Below are 19218 nucleotides of genomic sequence, written 5' to 3'. Positions count from 1 at the left end.
GGTTATTAAAACTGCAAATATACTAGTGATTAATTAAACTGTATATATAAGCTAGTTGCTGATTAAGCTGTATATAAGCTAGCTGTTGATTAAACTGTATATAAGCTAGTTGCTACTTAAAGCTGCATATAAACTAGCTGCTGATTAAGCTGTATATGAGCTAATTGCTGATTAAAACTGTATATATGCTAATTTTATCAACAAATCCCTCTCTTGACGTCTGAAGGACGTCACTTTCTTTACTTTCCTACCCTGTTCACACGCTGGTGTCTTCCTCTGCCTCTCCTGACCCTACCAGGCTGTTCTGCTCTTCCCATACTGGGTAAGCTCCATAAGGAGGGGGTGGTAATGGTTCCTTGGAGAGGGCAGTGGTGATGAGACGGCCAACCAAAGAACGAATACAGGGTATTATACAACATCCACATGAGACCAATATTGCAATGAACACACCCACTGACACTGCTATTGACAAGATCAGGTGCTTCCATTTTCCAAACATGTTTTCCATCCAATCTCCAAATGGATTGTTCACACCTGATGCTTCCTGCATTTCGTTTGACAGTGCCCTCAGACTATTCAGTGCTTTTGTGACTGAACCGTCCGGCGCAGTATTGTTGGGGATGACAGTGCAACACAGGTCTCCAAACATTGAGCAAACACCTCCTTTTTCAGCAAGCAACATGTCCAAAGCCATTCTGTTTTGTACAGTAATCAAAGAAGTAGGGGCCAGCTGCTCAGCCAGACCCTCTATTGCATCCCTAGTATGATTAGCCAAACGAAGAACATTGTAATGCACATAATTGATACGATCAACATTTTTATTCACAGTTATCCATGGAATAATACTTGCGACACTCTCAAAACCTGCTGCAATTTGGTCTACCAATTTGTATTCATTAGGCACTCCTCTGGGCACTCCGATAGCATCTATGTATGTTGGACCTTTGTCCAGACTGAACTCAGCTGCAGCTGCTCTTTTAGCTAAGATATGTCTGCGTCTGCGTTGGGTCAGGCTTTGTACTTTGTTTTGGTCCTGTACTATTTTGTCTCCCACTAAGGTAAGTGGCATTGCCAGCCTCACCATAGCACAGACTCCTATTGTAGATGGTGGTATGTTAGTGAATAAGCGCAGACCCCCACAGTAGTAGAATAGCCCTCCCCTAGCCCAAGAACCTATCTCTGAGCCTGGTCGTGTCATGTTGCACCAGTCTTCTGGCACACTACCTAGGTGGATTTGAGCTCTATCGTTGGTGAAATGGTAACAGACATATCTGGATCCTAGTCCTTTGTAAGCTTTGAAATAACCTACTGCAGTTTGGTTGTCAATCGGTGGGAATATGGATGCCAGAGTAGTGCAATGTGGTGGAGTAGCCATTTTAGTCATTTTTGTCATGCACGCGTATCCTGTTTGGTCAGATTCAGGATATAGTGGTGCTGGTTCGGTGAACATAGCTGGTCTAGCTGCAGCACAAGCTACACAGCCACTCATTTTGTTTTTTATAGCATTATCAACAATCCAATTTAACCATACATTGTCGCTTCCTTGTCCTGTAGCTAATTGGATCACCTGTTGGGGAGTCCATTTAGAAAAGTCTTCTGATAAGACAGTAGGTGGGTCTGGTGGTAGCGGTTGTCTGTGCGGAATTATGTTTATTTGAATTCCTACTCTCGGGTCTTTGCCTGGGACGTCCACTAATAGGGCGAACCATATTATGTTTTTTCCTGTGCTGCTTTTGGTGACGTTGTTCAGAGACAGAGATAAGGGATTGGCTGTTGCTGAAAAGTCTCGTTGGAAGTCTATTTTGTCCCATAAGGTCCTTCTCGGACTTTCCCCTCGCATTGTTGGCTTCCACCGCCCTGTGTACTTAGTTACCGCCCCCCAGGAATGACAAAACGCTATGGACGGGACGTTCACGTAATTCTCACATCTGTTGACTATGGCATTGTCAGCACACAAATACACAGCACGACCTCTCCATGCTCTTGGTCTTCTTCCACAGTTAATCACATCACACAAATCAAAAGTAAAAACGGTTTTGCTCCCCTGGGTGTAGTTTAAGGTCAGATATGCACGACACGCTTTTGGTGGTGGCTTGTATGCCGGTTCTGAGGCATCTCTTTTTTGCCTAACCTTCCCTCTCTCGAGGTCGTTTTGAGTTTTGTTCACATCCTCGCCGCTTGTTGTCAGATTGAAGCTTGGATGACTCTCAAACCTTGTCAGATTTGGCATTTTCACATCCTTGCCACTTGTTGTCAGATTGCAGCTTGGATGACTCTCAAACCCTGTCAGATTTGGCATTGCCTCTGGCAGACAGTCATAGTTTCCGCTAGTTGGTTTGTTCACTGTTTTGTCCCCCATTTTCAATCCCAAAGTCAAGAATATCACAAATGCCACACCCAAACCCAATAGGACCCACCCAGTTCTTTTACCTATCCCCATGTCTTTCCAGGTGACTGGGGGATGAATCCCCTGTGGCTGGATGTCCGTTCTCCCCAACAGATTACACTCACACTCCATTTTGCGCCAGATCACCTCGGACCTCTGCTAAGGGTCTGGAACGCTCAGATGCTGGGGCACAATGTGTCAGGTGGTGCCAAGGTGCTCCTGATTTACCTATGACCTGGACCGAGTGTGAAGTAACCTCCTTCACTTCGTACGGCCCTGTCCACCTGGGGTCAGTCCACTTTCTCTTGTGAACTTTGACCCTGACCCAGTCACCCACTCGGATGAGATTTTTCACTTCCTCCTGGTCAGCTGCACTGGTCCGCTGGACCTGTTTGGAGAGAGCCTCCGTGAGAGTGATTAACGCAGTCATATATGCCTTCATTTCAACTTGCTGCACATCTAAGGCTGGTATATGACTACTGTCTCTTGGAGGACCAGGCATTTGCCTCCCTGTCATTAACTCATGTGGTGAAAGATGCGTCTCATTTCCTTGTGCGCTCCTCATTGCCATTAGAGCTAATGGTAAGGCTTCAACCCATGTCAGCTTTGATGCCGCACATGTCTTTGCTATTTTTGACTTTAGCGTCTGATTTGCCCTCTCTACCAGTCCTTGTGACTGTGGATGATACACTGATCTAGGGCTGGGCGATAAATCGATTTAATCGATTAATTCGAATGTGTGCTTTAAGGCGATGTGTTTTATTGAAAATCGAGAAAATCGCCCCCACCCCTCCCCCCCGTTGGGTTCCCGTAGTAGAGTGCGCGCGCATTGTTTACAAACTAAAACAATGGCGGCCAGCAGCTTCACTGCTGGCCGCCGCCACCTCACAACAACAACCCAGCATTTTGGAGACATTCACCAACTGTACTCCGCATGAGAAGAAGAGTGCCCGGTGGAAAGCCATCACGGATGCAGTCGCGATGTATATCGCAAAAGATATGGTGCCCATATACACCGTGGAAAAGCCGGGGTTTATTCACCGTCTCAAAGCTTTGGACCCCAGGTACGTGCTACCAAGCCGTAAACATTTTTCTGACGTTGCCTTGCCTCGGCTGTACAATAGTACACGCCAAAGGATCTCTGCGGAGCTGGAGGGGATGTCATTCTACTCCGCAACAACTGACCTGTGGTCCAGCAGGTTGACCCAGACACCGATCCACTTGACTGGTGGAAGCGTCACCAACTTAACTTTCCAAGGCTAAGTACTTTAGCAAAGAAATACCTCTCTGTGCCAGCTACAAGTGCCCCCTCTGAGAGGCTTTTCAGTGTGTGGGGGGGGCATTGTTACATGCCACCGTGCATGCCTGAAGCCAGAGGTAGTAGACAGGCTTGTCTTCCTGGCAAAAAATATTTAGAAAAAACATGCACTACTGTTTAATACTGTTGGTTATGTTGTGAATGCACTTGATTTTGTTTACATGCACTTATTTACTGTGCAAAATATGTTATGTTGATGTTCGATCAGATGTTGCACTTTTGAAAATGTGAATGTTAAAGGGTCATATACATTTTATTTCATGCTGTGTTTGTATCAGTGTATTCAGTTAGAAAAGCTTACTGTAAAAAGTTACATTTGCACAGTTGTTTACAATGGAAGGCTACTATTTAATGCCATTTAATGTTATGTTTAATTTAATTTTATATTTAAATGATTCAGGCAAACAAAAGAGTGACCAAATACTTTTTGTATACTACAGGCACCTTTCTACAATGTTCAGGTTTTGTTTGCACTTTATTTTTATCAACCTACTTGGGAAAATCATCACAAAATAAAAGAAAAAATTGTTTTCAACAGCTTCTGTCATCTGCAAAAAATTTTGGGGGAAAAAAATCGATTTAAATCGTGAATCGGATTTTTTGTAAAAAAATCGGAGATTTTTTTTTTAGGCCATATCGCCCAGCCCTACACTGATCCATATCTATGTCTGATTCCTAGTCTGGCTTCCACTTCCTGCAAATGCTTATTACTGAAATGTGAACCATTATCGGACCTTATGCATCTAGGAACACCATAGCGAGGTATCAGTTCTGTTTGCAGCCACTTTATTACTGTCTGTGCGTCTTCTTTTTTAGTTGGGATTGCCTCCACCCACTTTGAGAATCTGTCCACCATTACCAAAATGTATCTTTTTCCTTGTACTCTGTTATCATGTCCCATGTCAGTAAAGTCTATGCTGATGTCTTGGAAGCAGGCTGATGGTACAGGATAAGAGCCCATAGGTGTTTTGTATGGTTTCTTCACATTATGATCCCCACAGGTGGTGCATTCGTCGCAGAAGAGGGACACCATACTTTCCATGCGTGGGTGCCACCACAGTGCTTCCACCCTTTGTAATGTTCCTTTCTTTCCTTCGTGCGTTGGTCCATGTGCCTCTGGTATCAGTGAGACACATAATTCTGCTGGTGATACCACTCTGCCATCATGGGATCTCCAAAGTCCACTTTCTCCTTTTGTTGCTCCTTTCCTTTGCCATTCAGACCATTCGTATGGTCCAGCCTTCTTCTGTATCTCAATCAGTGTTTCTTCAGTGATTTCGGGTTCTTGTATGGCTATTTTCAGAACCATCTGTTTTGGTCTGTATCCTCCTACTTCTTTAGCAGCTTCATCTGCCCTGTCGTTTCCCACACTTATTCTGGTCTTTGCCTTGCCATCATGTCCTTTGCATTTCATGATTGCCACTCTTTTTGGTAGCTTCATAGCTTCCACTAGTGCCATGATTTCCTTCTTGTGTTTGATGGGTGCATCCATTGATGTTGTGTATCCTCTTCTTCGCCACATGGGCCCATCAACGTGAGCTGCTCCATGTGCGTAAGCAGAATCTGTGAAGATGTTTACAGATTTTCCTTCTGCTATTTTCAAGGCTTGTATGAGCGCTTCGACTTCTGCCAGTTGTGCTGATGCTGGTTGAGGTAGGATACCTGATGCTACTATTGTGTGTTCCATGTCTTCGAATTGTCTCACCACAGCATAGGATGCTGTGTTTCCGTCATCTCCTTTGTAGCAACATCCATCCGTGTATAACCACATTTCTGCTCCTGGGATTGGTGTATTTCCCAGGTCTGGCCTTAGTTTGTTTTCAATGATTGCTCTTGCTTCGCAGCTGTGTGGTTGATCTCCTTGTCCTTGTTGTAGTGATGACGCCATATTGATTCCTCCTGTTTCATAGACAATATGTGGTCTTGTGCATTCTCTTTGAATTTTCGATTTTCTTGCAGCTCCGAACGTGAATTCTTTGCTGAGGAGGAATGCAGCCACACCATGATGTGTGTGGATTTTCAGAGGGTGGCACATGACAATGTGGGATGTTTTCTCGATCGCCTTTGCAATTGCCGCCATGTGTCTTGTACAGGTGGATTGGCCAACTTCAACTGGGTCCAGTTTTGATGAGTGATACATGAGTACCACTCTTTCTCCCCCTTTTTTCTGATACAAAACTGCATTTACCATCCCTCCTTTTTGTTCAGAAACATCTAGGTGGAAAGGGAGTAAATAGTCTGGAGCGTGAAGTGCCGAGGCATGTGACAAAGTCTGTTTGAGTTTGGTGAACGCGTCTTCAGCGTCTTGTGTCCACACCAGTGGGGCAGAGGTGTTTCTAGTTCCTGGTTCCTTGAGCAGGCTTCTGAGACAGGTGGTGAGGTCAGTGTAGTCTGGAATGTGACTACGAGAGTAGCCTGTTAGACCCAGGAATGACAACATATGTCCCACGGTGATAGGTCTGTCATGATGGAGAATGCTGTCTCTGTGGGCTGTGCTTACAGCCAGGCCGCTAGATGAGAGATTGCGACCCAGGAATGTGACTTGTCTCCTACATGTTTGGACCTTGGTCTTCTTAACTTTGTAGCCTTTTGAGGCTAACAGCAGCAGCAGAGTCTCAGTGGCCTCCAGGCAGGTGGCAGAAGATGGGGCAGCAATCAGGAGGTCATCCACATATTGTATGAGGACGACACCATCCGGCACCTCTATATCAGACAAGTGTAGTCTGAGATGATGGTTGAACAAACCTGGAGAACAACGATAGCCTTGTGGCAGGCGAGAATAGGTGTATTGCTGGTCGTTGAATGTGAAAGCAAACAGTGTCTGTGAGTCTTTGTCCAGAGGGATGCTGAAGAAGGCGTTAGCAAGGTCAATTACTGTGAAATAAGAGTGCTGTGGGCTGAGATTTGTTAAGGCAATATGTGGATCTGGAACTGGATATGACGCCGGTTGTGTGGCATCATTGATTGGTCGAAAATCTTGTACCATCCGCCAGCCTGTGTTGTTTCCGGCCTTCTGCACTGGCAATATTGCTGTATTGTATGGTGATTGAGTTTTCACCAACACTCCAGCTTGTAACAGACCTGCAATGGTCGGAGCGATGCCTGCGATTTGTTCTGGCTTTAGTTTGTACTGTGGATGCCAGATAGGAGGTGCAAATGGATCCAACAGCGTCACCTTCACAGGTTTGACCGTTGCCAATTTTCCCACATCATAAGGGCCAGTCGTCCATAGTTTCGCAGGCACGCCGTCCAATAGAGCTTGAGTTGCAGGATGGTCAGTGCATGGTTTACCATGATGGCGTGGCAGTGGTAAATGTTCAGGTAGTGTGTGTTCTTTGGTAGAGATGATCCATCGCCACATATCTTCTTCTGTTGCCTTCAGCAGTCCTGCTGTATCTGTGTGTGTCCATGACAGAGTATGTGCTCTTTTTATCATGGGGCCGAGTCCTCTGGCCTCTTGTCCAAATCCAACCGCTAGGGTGACGTGTGGAGCAGATTCTTTGCTGAGACCATACCACTTGGTCTGATAATCATCCAATATCACTGCTGCAGCCACGCCTTCTTTTCCACAATACACATCATGACATATTATTTTTGGAGTTAGGTGTGCCATATTGATGTCCCAATCTTCAGCATATGGGCAGTCTGGATCGTCCGTGACATTCATAGTGCAGTGCACATATGGCAGAGGAGTTTTATATGGATGCAGTCTTTGGATCTGTTCTCTGTGTATGTTGAACCAGAATTGAATTGTTGGTGTACTTGGTCCTGTGGCTAGACATCTCAGCCAGTACACTTCTTCATCCAATGATTCCACATTAATGGACGTTTGTGGCATAGATAGTATTCGCACAGGCATTGATAGTGTGCTTGCAGGGGGAGGGTCCAGTGAGACCTGGACCCCTTCGTTGTTTAGCCATATTGTTAGACCGAATTTAGTCATCAGATCGCGGCCCAGTAGGTTTACTGGGCAGTTTGGCGCTGATAGGAAGCTGTGTGACCATTGTTGACTTCCAATTTGGACATTTAAAGGTTTAGTGCACCACTGGCGTTCTGGCGCGCCTGAGACCCCAACCACTGACACATATTTAGATGACAGGACCTGTGGAGACGTGAGGCTGGAATATGTTGCCCCTGTGTCCACCAAAAATGTGTGTGCCTGTCCGTTTATTGTGCAAGTGAGAGTTGGCTCACTTGCTAGTCCAAATTTCATGATGCCGGTGCCAGGTGGTTGTGGGGTGTCCTAGTAGGGATAATAGTTATTCGCCCACTGAGCTTGTAGTGCCTGGTTGACATTTTCTCCGGAGCTAGGATCATTTTGCGTCCATTGCTCAGTGCCTCCTAGTGGCGCCTGGTATGGCTGTCCAGCTTGATTCTGGTTTCGTGGATCCTGAAAGCCTCCTCTTCCTCTCTGAGAATTTCCTCTTCCTCTGGGTCCTCCTCCTCTTCCACGTGTTGGGCCTTGTTGTTGCGGCTGACTACGTGAGCGGCAGTCACGTGAATAGTGACCAGGTTTTCCACAGTTGTAGCAGTAGAAAGTGCCTCCTTGGCCACCCCCTTGGTCACCTCCTCTTTGTCCTCCTCTTTGGTTTTGTTGCCATGGTTGCTGCACCATTACAGGGACCACTTGTGCTGCTAGTGGTTCCAGTTGAGCCATCTGCTTCTTTTTGTCCTTTGCAATCTTTTGGGCCGTGTCCAGGTCAGACAGCTGTCTCTTCATCAGTGCCACTTGCAGTGCCTTGAGCTCCACATCTGATGCTTCTGCAGCTGTTCTGTGTTTATCATAGTGATGCAGTACATGTTCTCTCCATGACGATTGAGTGAAGGAGGCGATGGCCACAGTGTTTTCAATCGCCTCTCTTACCTTTGCAGGCAATCCTTTGGTCACCATGCTTCTCCAGAGTGCCAATGATGTCTGAGATGCATCTGGGGATTCTCTAAATGTTGTTCTCCATACTTGCTCAGCGCGAGCTAGGAGATCTGCAGCAGGCTCCCCAGGCTTGGCCATGAAGGTTGACATTTGGCTGTGGTCTGTTGGGGTGGGGTACTCTCTCCTTAAGGCCTGATGTAGTACCAGCCTGACACCGCCTATGGGCGTGGGGTCAGGCACGTTTGTGGTTCCTGCTGCGGCTTCAAGCTTTTTCAGTGTGTGTGGGTCTGATGCTCTGGCCAGCAGGCCTCTGTAGTCACCAAGTGCCAGTTTGTGGGACTTTGTATATTTATCTAGCTCGTCTAGCCATGGCTCTGCTCCTGAAGACAGTGAAGGAAGGGCAGTCAGCAGTGTTGACATGTCCATGAAGGAGAAGGGAATAAATGCCATCTGGTGAGGGGCTGCAGCTGTTGGAGCTGCTCTGAGTGGCATCTGACATGAGTTAGGCCCATATTGTTGTCCACTGCGCGTTGTTGATGGGGCTGTGGCATATCCTGTGAAATTTCCATTTAGCGTTAGCCTCTGTACCTCATGTGTTTGTGGCCATTTGTGTTCGTTGGCTGGCTGTGCAGCTAGTTCGATCAGCTCCTTCTCTTCCTCTGTACCAGGAACCCACAGGTCCGTTTGTGGTATAGCATATCCCCTAGCCTCCATGTAAGGCGTATAGCCTGTTGCTGCTGCATGGTCTTTTTCCAGCTGTTCGAGCTCCTCCAGTTGTTGTTCCAGGGTTTGAATATCCTCTTGTGTGTCGTCTTCTTGTCTGTGTTGGTAACGGTCTCTGATTGAGTTGCTCACTCTGTGCCGAGTTTCGAGTGGGGCTGTCAATTCGAAAGCATCGAAGCGTGGCCCATTGTGTGCGTCGACAATTAGTGTAGGTGTAGTTGCAGGTCCGGGTGTGTTTGGCAGCCCTAGGGCGCTCAGTTGAGTCATCAGGTATCCCACAGTCTTCTCAACTTGCTTCGCTCTTTTTCTTCTCTCCTTTTCCTCTACTGAGACAGGTATCTGCAGCTCTCCTTCCTCTACTGCGAAGATGCCTTTCAGGAACCCCTTTGATACTGGTCTTACTGGAGCCTGAATGAAAGGGTTTGTGGGCACATAATCTGGAGGGGGAGGTGGGAGATCCGGGTGCAGTTGGCTTTGTTCATGTTCATGCTTGTCTTTGTGTTGCGGTGGCAGGTCAGGATACAGGTTGCTTTGTTCATGCTTGGGCTTGTCATTGTCGATAGGGGTGAATGGGTTGTTGGCATATGAGGGAGGGGCAGTGGATGAGGGTGTTAGGGCCGGGAACATGCCTCCGCTGTGTTTGGCGGCCTCTAGTGGTGAACGTGCTGCTTCAGCATCCAGCTCCATTGCGTTCCATGGCTCTTTGCCAGCCCGCTCCATCCATCTCTTCTCGATTCCAGTGAGAATCAGCTTACTGCCCATCCTGTTGTTATCAAAATCGAAGCACCTTTTAAGATAAGGCCAGACGCCTTTTTCTGCAGCTGCGTTGTTTCTTGCTGTTCTTTTTCCCATGTTTAGATATCTTGGATTTCTGTCCTGCCATTCGTTCTTCTTCTCTTCACAGTGTCTCATCACTTCCCTGCTCATTTGTTGTACCATCTCTTCTGAAGGGGAACAATTCAGCCGTTCTCCATCCCAAATGGCTTTATCTTTCCATCTTTTTATCAATCTTTTGTAGGCGTGTTGTTCCACTGGCCAAAGTTTGCTTCGTCCATTAATCCTGCTCTGTTCCTGGACTGCATTCTCCAAGATGCACAGATAAGAGGAGTATTTCTCAGCCATGATGTGTGTTTCTGTAATATGCAATAAAAGGCTGAAATCAGTATTCCCAAATGTCCACACGATGGAGCCAAAGCTCCTGTCCAATGTTCCTGTTGCAGTTCTTGAAGAGGCCACAGAAAAAACCAACATGCATGAAAAATGTTTTTTTTTTTTTTCTTATCATGAAGCACCAGCAGAGGGAGCCAACGCTTCTCCCAAGTCTTCTGGTGTCTGTTTGAACTCAGATCAATGTCATTCACACTGCTGCATGTCTTAAAACCTGCTTTTCTCTGTAATATGTGTGTGTGTGAAATGATGATCTATTTTATTATTAACACTTATGGTGAAGAGGACGGAAACAGTACAGTTATAGATTTATTTCGAAGTCTCTGTGTGAATGGACACAAAAGCTCGTCCATTATACTAATTTGGCAATTTTCAGCCCTAATCTTATGGTTTTAGCAAGCATTACTGTTCAGAGGTCACTGACCTTTATTCTGTTGTACGAAAGAATGACGGAGTGCTTCTTTCGGCGTTTTAAACCTTCATACAGTGACCTCACAACTCCGCAATATAGCTTTACAAGTATAACGCATATTATTTAACAGTGTATGAATATATATTATTTACAAATCTCCCTATATACCCCTGCTAGGTGTGAAATGCTATGTTTTGATTACTCAAGCAATGGCTTGTAACTAAATATTTTATAAGACAGAGAGAGTCAACCTTGCCCCCACCTTTTCAAATATCTGCCGCTAACTGTCCTTGTAAGTAGACACAAAGCAAGGCCGCATCTGTGTTTTTATCAGGAGTAGTCAAACCCTCCCTAATATTCCCAGCGCCAGTCTTGACTAAATGAATAGAAGTTTTGTAGCAGCTTTTAACCTTGTACATTCATAATTTTTAGCGACTGTCTGGCTGGAACAATAGAAGCTGTGTATTAGCTTTAAAACTTTTTTTTTTTTTTTTTTTTCTCTGGTTGCATGAGTGACTGCTGTGTTTCCGCATTACACTTTGCTAACGATCCCTAAGGAACACAATTTTCCAATAAATTTAACTACGCCAGTAAAACTGACACTTATATTAACCCTCAGCTGTCTCTCAGCATATTCTAGTGATTTATGTGTGTGTGTGAATGTAACAGTCGTGTATAATGTGTGTTTTTCCTACTCTGGACACCAACCTTTGAAACAACGCACGAACATTTTCAAACACAAAAACAGCATAAACTCTGAACCAGGTCTCAGCGCTCACATATATGCTCCAAATAATCGCACTCATTTAAACGAAATCGAATCCATACACAGCCGTGGTTATGTACGCTTCAAACATTCACTTTCATTCAAACAAAATTGCAACACACTGCCATTTTTAAATGCGCAGAGATCACCAATGCGGTAAAGGAATATCTTTAGAAATACAGTCAAACAAATAAACAAAAGTTAAAACGTACAGCTCAGCAAATAGTCACCCGCATTCATACTAGATAATCAAAACACACGCTGCCGTGTCTTTAAGCATAAATCAGTCACAAGCACGGAGTCACCCGCATTCATACTAGATAATCAAAACACACGCTGCCGTCTCTTTAAGCATAAATCAGTCACAAGCACGGAGTCACCCGCATTCATACTAGATAATCAAAACACACGCTGCCGTCTCTTTAAGCATAAATCAGTCACAAGCACGGCCTTCGGATGAGCTGACTCTTTTTTCTTTTAGACACACATTTATCAGGAACGCATTTTAACAGCAATTTGTCTTTTATCTCGATCTCATCAAACAGACTGTGTACCGCTGACCACTTGACCACGATACAAATGAAAAACTGCTTTTTGCAAACAATCAGTCAAATTATAATCAATTCTGTCCCTATCGTACACATATCAAAGAAAACAGCGCTATTTTAATGCATCACAATATCTGCTTTGGCTGGGCCGTGATCACGGCCCTTCCGCGTGGAAGTCCGCGGTGCTACCAACCACACCACCAACGCAATACATCAAACAACACAATTTAATACACTTTTAAGTAACCTAGGACTCTGCGGGTCCTTTTCGCTTTAGGTTACTTTATTACACAACGTCCGTTATCAACGACACATCAATTAACGTAAATTTTGTGCTCTCGCCCAGAAACTCCGTCGAGGATTCTCTAAGCAGAGATATCATGGTTTTCCACTAAGCGCCACACACAAATCTAGATCCGGAGATTTGATGATCTCAATAAGGTAATTTTCTCTTGGTCCGCTATCAATGATACATCGGCTAACTTAAAACTTGTGCTCCCATGCAGAAACTTTATAAGAGTTACTCTAAGCAGAGTTAACTTGGTTTTTACACCACACGTAACACACTCGATGCCTTGATACGAATATTTCACGGTCAATTCTCTCAATACAATTTACAGTTTATCAATGACATCAATGACATATACATATATCCCCGTCATGTTATGCAATTTCTTCGTAGCCCAAAACATCCCATAAGTACGTTAGAAATTACGCCTTTTGTAACACGAATTTGAGTGCTCAGCGTGGAGCGCGTGTCTGCGAGCAAATGCGTTACACGGCTCACAACACCTCACATCTACGCTATCACAAGTGCGTAATTTCTCGCCTTTATTTGACGTTTTCTGATGGGCTCATTCATACATATTCACAGAACCCCCCAAATGGCTGTATAACAACTCTGTTGCTGTGTGTTTAATCTTTACAATTACTCTATTTCTAAGCAAATACTTACAGTTCGGACAGTCTGAGCAAAATTTAGTATATGTCTATGAATACAATGTTGCAGAATTCAGTTAAATAGGTTTCTGCCTCACCTTGAGATGTGCACCGGTGCGTCTCAGACTCCCCGAAGCTGCAATTTCGCTCCGATGGCAATTATCGGGTTCCCAGCCTCGAAGGGAGAGTTGCGCCGTTATCTGGAATCAAAAGGAGAGGCCTGTTAACATTCTAACCTGAAGCTCTGTATCGTATCAGATCACGTCGGGGTCACCACTTTGTTGTGAAAAAATGTGTTGTAGCTGTTTTCACACTTAGAGCAGGTTTAAGAATGAAACAGAAGCTCTCAGAGGCGTATAGTTAAATCAAAAGCAATAGGTTTATTTATCGAACAAAGTTATTCAGCCCTGCAGTAATACGTGCACGGGTCACTAATAGCTTCACTCGCAGAGATTCACCATTAGACACACACTTCAACACATCAGCATGATCCTTAATATATGGGGTCCGCCCCCTTGATACATTAGTCAAAGTCAAAGATGCAAACGTAGCACGTTTAAGCCTCCAACGCTTGGTTGGAGGCCGTGAATGTCCATTCACCTTTGGCCCCTCCCAATAGGCGTTGGTTTCCGTCAGTGTGAGTGAGGTGTTGTAAGCATGAGGACCTACAGAAGTAGTGTGTGGAGAAAGCCGGGCTCAGCTGGGCGTAGTCCCTCGCTTGAATCTCACTGTCTTATCTTTCTGAAAGATGGCTGCCGGTTCCTTGTGACGCAGTTAAATAAGTAACCTTTCACCTGCTTCTCTCTGGCCTTGCTGTGTTGTGAGCACTGTATAAGTGGTTAATAGTGCTGCATAAGATAATGGTTATTAAAACTGCAAATATACTAGTGATTAATTAAACTGTATATATAAGCTAGTTGCTGATTAAGCTGTATATAAGCTAGCTGTTGATTAAACTGTATATAAGCTAGTTGCTACTTAAAGCTGCATATAAACTAGCTGCTGATTAAGCTGTATATGAGCTAATTGCTGATTAAAACTGTATATATGCTAATTTTATCAACACAACACATGTCAGCCACGTACAGAGAGCTGCTGTGTGTCACACCTTTCTCCTCCCTCACCTCTCTTCCTCTCTCTGCCTCCTTCTCTCCTTCACCACATTTCCTCCCTCACACTCATCACCCCTCTGTCCCTCCGTTCTCTCTCTTTGTCTCTGAACTGTTTCTGTCTGTCTCAGTTTCTCTCTCTGTCTCTTTGCTCTGTCTTTCTCACACTCACTGTCCTCCCTTTCTGATCATCTCACCTCTTCATCTGTTTGTCTCTCCCTTCTTTCATCAATTCAACCTCAATGACATGTATTTGCATTGCATACATACATCAATATATCTATATAGTGTGTGTGTTACCAAGGCATTTAAAACACATTCATCCAACATGAATGATGATATGAATCCACAGTAAATAATAACACTGAAGAACCTATAACCCGTCTCTCTCTTCCCTCTCCAGAGCTTCCCTCAGTGTCTCTCCTCCAGAAGACTTCCTCCTCTCCAGTCAGCTGCCACGCTACAGGTTTCTACCCTGACAGAGCCACACTGTTCTGGAGCAAAGATGGAGAGGAGCTCCATGAGGACGTGGACCTCGGAGAGATCCTCCCCAACCACGATGGATCCTTCCAGATGAGCGCTGACCTGGACCTGTCATCAGTCCCAGCTGAAGACTGGAGGAGGTACGACTGTGTGTTCCAGCTGTCTGGTGTGGAGGAGGACATCGTCACCAGACTGGACCGAAAGGTGATCGAGACCAACGAAGGTGAGGCTGAGATCAGGTGTGATGAAGGTGGGAAGCACACCTTCAGTTCACTGGAACACTTTGTGTGTTTTTATGAGGACGGGAAGTTGAGTTCAGTTCAAGTTTATTCAAAATGTGCTGACGGTCAGAAAGGAGTTTGAAGACGTTTGTCAGAAGTTGTCGTCGTGTCAAAAACCAACATGAGACAGAAAGCAAGAGAAACACACAGCTGGACAGAGAGAACACAGCTGGACGAGATCAACAAGCAGAGAGACAGTCATCGTGTAGAGCAGATAAAGAAAGGACAGACACATGGTGTGTGTGTTCAGGACTGTGGTCTGCTGGATGAACGGATGTTCTCCTCTTCTAACCTGCTTCATCTCTTCAGGTTGTGACGATTTTATTCTTGTTTTCTGCTCAACAGAGAAGCCCGCTGACATCACCTTCATCATCATCATCGCTGCAGTGGTTCTTGCTCTCGGCATCGCTGTGGGTGGATTCATGTTTCACAGGAACAGGAACAGGAAAGGTGAGAGACCCGAACACAGACGTTAGTGTTTCAGTAGTATTTCAGTAGTATTTGGATTTTCGGCATTTTCTTCAGAATGTGACAGAGAAGCAAACTTCAACAGTCAGCGGTAATGTCATGATGACATGACTAGAAGAGACTAATTCATATTTTATATCTAACATTCATTTCTATTGATGTTATTTCATCATATTTGCTTTTATTCTTCATAATATATGACGAACACTTCAAGGCAGCTGGTTGTTTTCTACGTGTTCTTTTAGACTGTTGATGAAAGTAATTTGGACTTTTGGGGGGAAAATAAATAAAAACAGTATTTTTGTAATTAGAATAATGTCAGTTTTTTCATGCACATTGTTTCTACAAGGCTCAGATGATGAATAAAACCTCTTTCATCTCGGAGAGGAGTCAGAGTGAGCGGTGTGCTTAGGATCACTCAGTCACAGGTTTACTCTGTGGAGCTGCTTTTGCCTCCTCCAGTGATGACAGCGTGATGATGTCAGAGAGAAGTGAAGTCTTCATCAGTGGGAGGGGCTAGAAGAGGGGATCCTCTCCACTGGGAGGAAGCTGCTACAACACATTCTGACATGTTGGCTCTGGAGAACTAAAACGTCGTCTTTGCTTTTTATTTCAGCCAATTGCCCTCTGACCTCTGAAAACAGCTCTGAGCTCTCTATGAAGCTGAACCCTGAGGCTGAACGCTGAAGTCAGCGCCCTGCACACAGTGAGTTGCTTCATACGGGACATGAACTGTTCACAGCTGCTGTTAAACAAAGCTGCTCTAAACTAGCAGCAGAAGAAGCTGCTGTGATCGGTTCTCTGTCCGCTGTAGAAGCTCTGGGACACGTTGTCGCTGTGAAGAACATCTTTGACTTCTTCCACAACAAAGGTGAAGCTGCTTCATCTGATGTGAAGTGAGATGATTCAGAGAAAGACACAGATGAGTTCAGAAAGCTTCACATCAGCAGCTCAGATCACGTCTCAAACATCAACCTTTACAAACAGGGACACCAGTTTATCAGATGAAAATAAGCAGTTATGACTTCATAAGCGTGATGGTTCAATATTACAGAAGGTAACACTTCTGTGACTGAGTCATGAATATTTGATGTCTCAATGAGTCTGTAAATATGTGTCTTTGTTCTGATTGAAACATTTGTGCTGAATGATTTAGTTTTCTCTTTGATGTGTTTCTTTTCTTTGGGTCTCTTCAGGTTTATGGATAAATATTTCACTGGATCAAGAAGTGGTGCCACCACACTCTCCTCCATGAACTGTGACCTCACCACTTCTTCATCGTTCATGTCATGAAGCCATTGAATCTAGCTGTAGATGCTCATCGATCGGAACACATTTGAAAGCTATGAGCAAACATCAGTGGTGACGTGAAATGATTTGGATCGTTTGGTTTCAACTGAACAAAATGTAATTTCCTCTGATGAGACGTTCTTAAATCAAACGAGGAAGATTATTGTTGGAGATCTTCAGAACAATGAAAGCATCACAGCACTCTGCACACACAAAGACGTGTTCATCTCAAACAAATCCTCCATATTTACACTTCAATGCTTCTGCTGTTGGGTTTCTGGTTCAATCGATGTTGGTAACACACACACACACACACACACTGTCGGGTCTGGTGATATGAAGACATAAAGCTTGAGATCAGAGATCTTTGTCAACCAGTCGAGTTTCTTCTCTTTTCATACTGAGGAAGTCGTTCTCTGCTTCTCTGCTTGGGTTCCATCACTGGGGGAAACGCTGCAAATCAACCAGCAGCATCCAGAAACACGCTGCGGGAACCGGACGCCCGGAGTCTCCCGTAGGTGTCGGTGTGATGGTTTCCTATCTGTGTCTCTGCTGCTGGTAAACTGGACTCCAGCTCTCTCCCAGTGTGGACTGGGATTGACTCCAGTCCGCCTCCACTCTCAGCAGGACGACACGCCTTTATTTCACACTTGTGTGAATAGTTTGTTTGTATGTTTCCTTGTTTTCTAGCAGCAGGTCAAAGGAAAGAATCATTTATGTCTCTGTGTGTTTTCTTCAATAATCAAGAGGATGTTTATTGTTTCATCTCATCTTTTGATCTGATTTGAAACATTGTTTTATGTAAATGAGGGCTTCTAGTTTCTAAAGGGCAGTGAGATGTTGGAAGCTTCTCAGCTGATAGAAATCTTCTTCAATATGTTTCCTGATAGTATTTAGGGACGAGGAGGCTGTTGGCTTTACAATGAATGCTGATGAAGCGGCTCTATTTCATTCCATTTCTACTTTTGTTTTGCTTTTCAATAAAGTGCCCAAAACTCCAAATGTGTGTCTCTGTGATTCAGCAGATATGCTTATTAACACCACATATTCTTTGTGACTCAACCTTTTAAAAGCAGAAGCGCACACAGGTATGACACAAATAAAGTTCCTCATCGAGCATCATATAACCTGATGTATGATGCTGAAATAAGGACTTTGTGTGTTTGTAGTGTGACGACCCCTCCCATCCACTAGGGGTCTGTGTCCTGTTTGCTGCCCACTCTGTCTTTCAGGTTGTTGATCGGCAGCTCACGAGCCCCACCTGAGCCTGCTGGAAATAGCAGCTATAAAGATGCACCACCTGAACATGGCGCTGTGCCTCACCTCCTCTCGGCAGCGGCTTCTTTTGATTCATTCTTTGGTTGTTTGGTTGAGTTTAGTTTGGTTATTTGTCTGTTAAATATGTCTATTCTTTACTTCTTTCACTCTTGTTTCTCTTATGTTGCAGCCCTTGAGCCAGGTCGTAACCGTAGACATTGAGCAGTAATGTGTAATATCACTTTTATTCTTGTTTCCTGTTCAGTAAGACTTAAATGTCTCTTCTTAAGATCCACACATATAATAACTGTTTTTATGTAGCAGCCCTATGAATATTATATTCACTGTTCTCATAGAGCACTGATGAACGTGACCCCCACCTGTAGATGTTAGATGATGAAGAGGGAAAGGTAGGGGAACCAAATTTGTGATTTTGGGCTATTCAGAATAATTTAAATGATTCATTTTGTATTTTTATTATTATGTTTCGTGAGCAGGGAGGGGATTGCTGGGGAAGTGGGGTTAAGAGGGAATAAAGGGAGGGATAGTACCAAAATAAAGATAATAACAATAACCAGGGGCACGAAAAAAACAAAAAACTTCTAAATTAAATTCATCCAGGCTGTCTGTGGTGAGTTCAGGACGATTTGGAGGCTCTGGCGCGGGCCAGAGAGGGTGCCTGGCTCCCTCCATCCTTCTGGTAGTCATTATGAATACCAGGGCCACGAGAAAACACTTAGAAACATTTAAAAAAATAAATTCTCTCTCTGTTACACAGAAGCCGTTAATTGAGAGGAAAACCAACTTTCTGCTCCATAGAGACCAATGTTAAATTTTGCTTCAAAAACATCTTCCACAGAACACGGTACCCCATTTCTAGATCGCCAGTTAAGCCACATTTTTTATACTACAGACACAATTTTTACAGAATCTGTTCTTCAACTCATCCTTCCTCTCAATTATTAATATCGGAGCAATAGGAGCTACGGTTATGGGAGTTTTGATGATTTGTTTGAGAGGTGTTTCCCTGTTTTATCTCCATGAAATGGCTTCAGGCACACAGGTGTTCGCAATTGAGCCAATTAGTGATGTTATAAACACACAGACTCACAGACACACGCGCACATACACTCCTCTCTCTCTCTCTCTCTCTCTCTCTCTCTCTCTCTCTCTCTGTGTCTCTCATACAGTCATTCAGGTC

At 44.4% G+C, this 19218-nt stretch overlaps 1 protein-coding gene across 2 annotated transcripts in view; it reads left to right on the top strand.

Annotated features, from left to right (window-relative positions):
• Positions 1-17755, top strand: part of LOC306789403 (class I histocompatibility antigen, F10 alpha chain-like) — a 43498-nt gene extending 25743 nt beyond the window's left edge. Inside the window, exons 4-7 of one of the 2 annotated variants that reach the window (XR_013772653.1) lie at positions 14642-14944; positions 15348-15452; positions 16087-16527; positions 16667-17755. Coding sequence is in view for 1 of the 2 variants with exons in the window: in XM_079285327.1 (XP_079141453.1) it covers positions 14642-14944; positions 15348-15452; positions 16087-16157 (479 nt within the window). In the remaining variant the exon portion in view is untranslated. The remainder of the gene's footprint in view (positions 1-14641; positions 14945-15347; positions 15453-16086; positions 16528-16666) is intronic. The other variant, XM_079285327.1, reaches the window with a different exon arrangement.
• The last annotated feature ends 1463 nt before the right edge of the window (positions 17756-19218 follow it).

Source organism: Melanostigma gelatinosum (genome assembly GCF_949748355.1).
Source record: "Melanostigma gelatinosum genome assembly, chromosome: 15".
In the NCBI taxonomy this organism is placed as follows: Eukaryota; Metazoa; Chordata; class Actinopteri; order Perciformes; family Zoarcidae; genus Melanostigma; species Melanostigma gelatinosum.
The sequence above is the reverse complement of the archived record's forward strand: the minus strand, read 5'-3'. Positions and strand labels throughout refer to the sequence as shown.